At 63.3% G+C, this 6,292-nt stretch overlaps 3 protein-coding genes across 3 annotated transcripts in view; 2 read left to right on the top strand and 1 right to left on the bottom strand.

The window, feature by feature from the left end:
- Positions 1-63: 63 nt before the first annotated feature.
- On the top strand, positions 64-3,916 carry LOC115307224 (tubulin monoglycylase TTLL3). Its single transcript, XM_029958333.1, has 10 exons — positions 64-459; positions 578-706; positions 785-899; positions 987-1,094; positions 1,336-1,501; positions 1,577-1,725; positions 1,807-2,053; positions 2,118-2,553; positions 2,644-2,774; positions 3,297-3,916. The coding sequence occupies exons 1-10, from the start codon at positions 64-66 to the stop codon at positions 3,790-3,792; spliced, it is 2,373 nt and encodes a 790-aa protein (XP_029814193.1). The 3' UTR covers positions 3,793-3,916.
- Positions 3,917-4,250: 334 nt separating this feature from the next.
- On the bottom strand, positions 4,251-5,864 carry RPUSD3 (RNA pseudouridine synthase D3). Its single transcript, XM_029958289.1, has 8 exons — positions 5,638-5,864; positions 5,518-5,562; positions 5,337-5,433; positions 5,140-5,247; positions 4,987-5,071; positions 4,799-4,925; positions 4,585-4,724; positions 4,251-4,504 (listed from the first exon to the last, which is right to left on the bottom strand). Exons 1-8 carry the CDS (start codon positions 5,732-5,734, stop codon positions 4,286-4,288), a joined length of 918 nt encoding a protein of 305 aa, XP_029814149.1. The 5' UTR covers positions 5,735-5,864; the 3' UTR covers positions 4,251-4,285.
- A 261-nt stretch (positions 5,865-6,125) lies between these two features.
- IL17RE (interleukin 17 receptor E) overlaps positions 6,126-6,292 on the top strand; it is a 5,803-nt gene continuing 5,636 nt past the window's right edge. Inside the window, exon 1 of the mRNA XM_029958332.1 lies at positions 6,126-6,143. Within this exon, the coding sequence (XP_029814192.1) occupies positions 6,126-6,143 (18 nt within the window). The remainder of the gene's footprint in view (positions 6,144-6,292) is intronic.

Raw genomic sequence — 6,292 nt, 5'->3', positions numbered from 1 at the left:
AGCCATTAAGGTGAGGGGCCTGATTTCACACCTCCCCAAATGCTATGTGCTTGCCTTTATTGCATGTCTGGCTCAGGAGAGCTGAGCTGGAGGGACCAGGACTGGGGCAGGCTGAGCCCTCTGGTCTCTGTGCAGGAGAAGAAGATCTTCATGGTGCAGGGCCCCTACCCCACCATCCGCAAGCTGCTGCGGGCCCGGGGCTGGGTGGAGAGGAAGCCCCCCAGGGTGGGCAGACAGCTGGAGCAGCATTGTGGCAACCAGCAGAAACAGCAGCTGCAGAGGGAGGCAAGGGAGGATGGCGAGGAGCAGGGGGAGGCAGTGCTGAACCCACGTGGTGGGGCACAGCCTGCCCTGGAGATCACAGAGCTGCTGCACTCCCCATGGCCACCCACTGAGGAGGAGGAGGAGGAGGAGGAAGAGCAGTGCGAAGAGGACCCCAGTGGCATCCATGACCTCATGGTTAGCTGACAGGGCTGAGCTCTGCCACAGCCCCCAGCACCCTTCCCTGGGACCCCCAGGCATGGGGCACACCCTGGGATGGGGGCTCCATGTCCCACCCTGGTCCCTTCCCTCACAGTCCTACCTGGTGCGGCACCGAGTGCCAAACTTTGTCTGGGCCGACTACCTCAGTGCTGTTGACCCTCGGCTGCTGGAGCAGGACCATGTGGTGAACCACTATGCCCGAGTGGGTGCCTTCACCACCAAGGTGGGAACCCAGAGCCCTTGGAGAGGGGGGGGACATGAGGGGTGGGTTCACTAGGGACTGACAACCTTCTCTAAACAGGAGGGGCTGTGCCTCAGCCTGCAAAACCTGCCCTGGATCGAGCAAGCAGACTCCAACACCTTCTTCCCACGGTGCTATCGGCTGGGGACCACAGATGAGCGGGAAGCCTTCATCGGTGAGCAGAGGGGCGCTGCCCTCCTGTGCTCCCACTCTTCCCACATCCTGTGCAGGACTGATTGGGGACAATGCCTCCCTCTTGCAGACGATTTCCGCCTGACAGCAGCTCGCAGTCTGCTCAAACTGGCCCTGGAAGAGGCTGGGGACAGGCTGATGGGGACTGAGCAGCCCCCGAGCTCTGACAAGGGGCCAGGTGAGTGCATGGAGCTGATGGCAGGGACATGTCCAGGGGCTGAGCTTGGAGGCTGAGTCTCTGCTCATGGCTGTGGCCTGGGATCCCCTGCTCCCTCCCATAAACCCAGCTTATGGGTGCTCTGCCCCCCACCCCATCCCCATGCTACCAAAGCCACAGCTCCCAGAGGGAGGCTCTGTGCTGCTTTGGCTCCAAGGCTGGCATATTAGCCATGTCTCTCACCCCATACCATCCAAAGCAGGGACAGGATCTCCCCTGTACCCCCAGCTGGTGGAGGAGGCCCTGGAAGTCTGCGAGCAGCACCTGGGTGTTCTGGGGCACCAGGACATTGACAGGGGCACCCCGTTCCCCTGCAGGACATGCATTGACTGGGACCGCTTCCTGCAGGATTACTACTGTGTGGCACAGTGAGTGCGGAGTGGGACAGGGGGCAGGGGACACTGTGGTGGGGCTGGTGCTAAGCTCCCCATGTCTCCCCACAGTGAGGGGGCCGGGCTGGTGCTGAGTGGGGCACAGCGGGAGCGGTGCCAGGACCTGCTGCGGCGCCTGGCGGAGCAGCTGCCGCAGTTCAGCATGGAGGGCAAGCTCAACGTCTGGATCCTCAAGCCTGGTGCTGCATCCCAAGGCAGGGGTAAGGCTGGGGGAAGTGGGGGACACACACAGACTCCCCACCGAGGAGGGGTCCCACCGTCATTGTGCCCCTGTTCCCCAGGCATCGTCTGTGCGACGCGGCTGGAGGAGGTGCTGCGGTTGGCACGGGGCTGCACAGCCCCCTCGGTGCAGGAGGGCAAGTGGGTGGTGCAGAAGTACCTGGAGCGGCTGCTGACCATCTTCGGGACCAAATTCGACATCCGTCAGTGGTTTGTGGTGACTGACTGGAAGCCGCTGACCGTCTGGTTCTATGGAGACTGCTACCTGCGCTTCTGCTCCCGGCCCTTCTCCCTGCACTGCCTGGAGCGGTGAGTGCCCCCCAGACTGACCCCGCCCCCCAGACTGACCCCAGCACCCCTCTCCCCACCCCAGTGCCAGGCACCTCTGCAATGTCTCCGTCCAGAAGTGGTACAAGACATCACCAGACCAGGACCCCCGCGTGCCCTCTGACAGGGTCTGGTCCAGCAAGCAGTTCCAGGCATACCTGGCGTGGCTGGGGCAGGCAGATGCTTGGCATCAGGTGATAGTGCCTGGCATGAAGGCGGCAATACTGAGCGCCCTACGTAGCGCCCAGGACCAGGTGGGCTTCCGCAAGAGCAGCTTTGAGCTCTATGGGGCCGACTTTCTCGTGGGGGAGGACTGCCAGCCCTGGCTGCTGGAGATCAACTCCTGCCCCACCATGAGCCCCTCCTCAGCTGTGACCCGACGACTCTGCGCCAACGTCCAGCGGGACACGCTGCGCCTCGTGCTCGACCGCAAGGACAACCCCACCTGCTCCATTGGAGCCTTTGAGCTCATCTACAAGGAGGTAGGCTGGGGAGCTGGGGGGCAGGCACACCCTGGGCACCCCCAGTCCCCACTTCCTGCTGTGTCCCCACTCCCTGCTGTCTCCCCACAGGCAGCTATGCCCAGGCCTCTGTCCGGGCGCGTGAAGCTGATAGTCAAAGGCTGTTCCCTGAAGAAGTGCTGGTCCACACAGCATCAAGCCCACATCAAGCCCCCTGCCACTGTGCCCAGTGCCACCCAGCACCCTGTGCCCCCAAGGGTCAGAGACACCCAGGTGCCCCAGCGAGCACAGCATCAACCCCCCACCACTGTGCCCAGTGCCCCCAGGCTCCCTGTGTCCCCAGGGGCCAGAGACACTCATATACCCAAGCGAGCACAGCATCAGCCTCCCACCACTATGGCCAGTGCCCTCAAGCTCCCCATATCCCCAGGGGCCAGAGACACTTGTGTACCCAAGCGAGCACAGCATCAATCCCCCTCCACTGTGCCCAGTGCCCCCAGGCTCCCCGTGTCCCCAGGGGCCAGAGACACTCATATACCCAAGCAAGCACAGCATCGATGCCCCACCACTGTCCCCAGTGCCCCCAGGCTCCCTGTGTCCCCAGGGGCCAAAGACACTTGTGTACCCAAGCGAGCACAGCATCGATGCCCCACCACTGTGCCCAGTGCCCCCAGGCTCCCTGTGTCCCCAGGGGCCAGAGACACTCGTGTACCCAAGCGAGCACAGCATCGATGCCCCACTGCTATGGCCAGTGCCCCCAAACTCCCTGTGCCCCCAAGGGCCAGAGACACCCGGATGCCACAGCAAGCATGTCATCAACCCCCCACCACTGTGCTCAGTACCCCCAAGCTCCCTATGCCCCCAGGAGCCAGAGACACCCAGATGCCCAAGCCCAGAGCAGCAACAGGGAAGCTGCCTCCTCCATGGCAATGGTGCCGCCCCAGCTCTGGCCCCTCAGCACTGCCACAGCCCTGGAGCCGCTCTGCTGGGAGCCAGGGGCTGTCATGGCTCTGTCACCCACAGAGGCAGCCCCAAGCTGCTCAGCCCCTGATCAATGTCTGTCCCCTGGATAGGGTGCCCATGCCGCTGCCCTGGGGAGCCCCCAGCAACCCCTGGCTAGCCCTGGGCTGTGTCCCCTCCTTCCCTCCTGCCAGGCCACCGCGCCTACCTCTGCCTGCACAGATCATTGACACCCCTAGCCCAGAGCAGAAGCATATGGCAGTTCCCAATGGGACACAGAAGTGTGTCCTGGGATACTGAGACATTCCCAGGAGGGGACAGCACCCTGCCCATCCTTGCTAGGCTGGCATGGCAGCACTTGGCTCCCTCCCACTGCAGTGCACCCCTACTGCTGTGTCATGGTCCTCACTTCATCCCTCATATGCACTTCAAAATACTTCTGCGATAAAGAGCCTGGTTTGGACCTTCTGTGTGTGCAAGTTGTGGGCTGCCCCCGGGATGGGGCTGCAGGCAGGAACTGGGGTTGCTGGGGCACAGAGCAGGCAGGAAAAGCTGCCTCTGCTCCTGCCTGCCTGCGGTCACCCCCGCCAGACACAGCAGGGGCAGACATGCCAGACACCACCTCTCATGGCGGTGATGCCGCTGCGCCCTGGCACTGGGAACCAGGTTTGGCACAAAGGGGTGGTAGGGCTGGTGCCCCTGGCAATGCCAGGGGCACAGTGGGGGGAAACACATCCTGTGTGTGACAAGAAAAGAACTGGGTGTTGAGCCACCCCAGCTGCAGGTGGGGATTTTAATGGGCTGGCAGAGCGCTGTGGGGTGGGGATCCCCCTGCAGCAGTAGGGCACTCGGGCAGCCCCAGGCAGCGCAGGGTCCGCAGGAAGTGGGGTGGTGGGGGTGCACAGAGGGGGCCCTCGGGCAGCATGAGCTCCTGCAGGTGGATGTGGAGTGGGAGGTGACGGAGCTGCTGCGGTGAAAGTCCCAGCCGGGACAGCAACTCCTCGTCCAGCACCTGCAATGTGGGTGAGTAGCTCAGTGGGATCCTGGGGGCTATGCTGAATCCCCCAGCCAGCATCCACCCTGGCCACATACCTGTGTGCGGGTCGGGGCGGCCTCGGGGGTCAGCAGGAAGGGCACCCCCAGGACACTGCCCACACGGGAGGAGTGCTCATGGTCACCCAGTGCCGGACATAGCAGCAGCGTCAGGTGCACCTGAAGCTGTTCTGGGAAGGCTGGGAAGGCACAGGGGGAAGATGGGATTGTGTTGGTGGGGCAGCATGGCAGCATGGGGTGTGCAGCCACTCACCTGTCTTGGGCTGGAGCTGGAGGAGGGCACAGCCCCCCCTGGCACCAAGCACCCGGTAGTGTGTCAGGGTAATCTTCACCTCCTTCCTGGCCAGGCTGTGGCGTCCTGGGGCTGGCACTGGCACCACCTGTGGAGCACAGCCCTCAGCACTCCCCAGGGCACCTCCCACACCCCCAGCACCCTCTTACCATGGCAGTGTCACCCTGCTGCTGCCAGCACAGCCCAGTGCGGATCTCGCCCTCTGCCTCTGCCGGGACTCCCACAGTGACAGCACTGCAGGGAGAGGTGGTGAGGAGGGGACAGGACCCCCATGCCAGCACGGCAGGGGCCCAGGGACTTACCAGTATGTGGCAGGGTACTGGCCTCTCTGGCGGGCTTTGGCGAAGAACTGATGGAGCTTCTTAGTGGTGTGGTAGCAGCTGGACAGGAGGACGAGGCCAGAACATTCCCTATGGAATATGGCAGCTCTAAGCCCCAGAGGGGGAAAGGCCCCCCTGGCTCCGCCTCAGGGCCTCCAACCTGGAACTTCCCACCATACCTGGCAGGAGCCTTCACCACATGGAGGTCAGCAGGGAGGCCCAGCCGTCGCCTCAGCACTGGCAGCAGTGCATCCAGGCTCAGCTCGCCAGGCTGTCCTGGGGAGAGGTTGGGGGGTCAGCACCTGCTGAGCCTCCGAGGTAGGTACCCCCAGCAGACCTCCCTTCCTGCCCCATACTCACCCAGGACAGGCAGGCCTGGGGGCTTGTTCAGTGCCAGCAGGGCTCCTGGTGAGGGGAAACCTGGTCAGGATGTGCCCCCGCACTGTCTCCCTTGCCCCCATCTCCCTCTCCCCCCGGTACCTTCCTGGTGCACCACTGAAGCCTCCAGCAGCCCCAGTGTCTTCTCGGGGCCCAGTGGCCGCCTCTGCCTGCAGGGGATGGAGTGAGGGGGGAGCATGGGTGGGACTCCTCCAGCTGCCTACCCTGACCCTCCTCTACGTGTCCATAAATCACTTCTCCACTGACTACCCTGCCTTGCCAGGTGTGCCCCTGCACCCACACCTGTACCCCCTTGCCTGTCCCTGCACCCTCACACTTCCCCAGCCCGTGCTCACACATCTGCAACCTCAAGTGTCCCCACTCCCACACCCACCCCATAACCCCTCTGCACTCACATGTGTGCACCCATGTCACACACACCGTCTCACATGCACCTCACATACACGCACCCCTCGTGTCACGTACATGTGCATTCCATGTCACACACCCCATGCACATACACACACACCGTGTCATACGCCCCCCGTGTCACACCCCATGTCACACAGATCCCGTGTCACAGCGCCCCCATGTCCCACGCACCCCAGGTCTACATGTACCCCATATCACATGAACCCCATATCACATGTAGCCCGTGTCACACACCCATCTCACACAAGCACCCCGTGTATGTACACGCAGCCCCCATGCCACAAGCACATCGTGTACACCCGCATACCGTATCCCACGCACCCCA

The sequence above is a fragment of the Manacus vitellinus genome, unplaced genomic scaffold (genome assembly GCF_001715985.3).
Source record: "Manacus vitellinus isolate BGI_N305 unplaced genomic scaffold, ASM171598v3 scaffold_14_pilon, whole genome shotgun sequence".
Classification (NCBI taxonomy): domain Eukaryota; kingdom Metazoa; phylum Chordata; class Aves; order Passeriformes; family Pipridae; genus Manacus; species Manacus vitellinus.
This window is presented reverse-complemented; position numbering and strand designations above follow the sequence as displayed.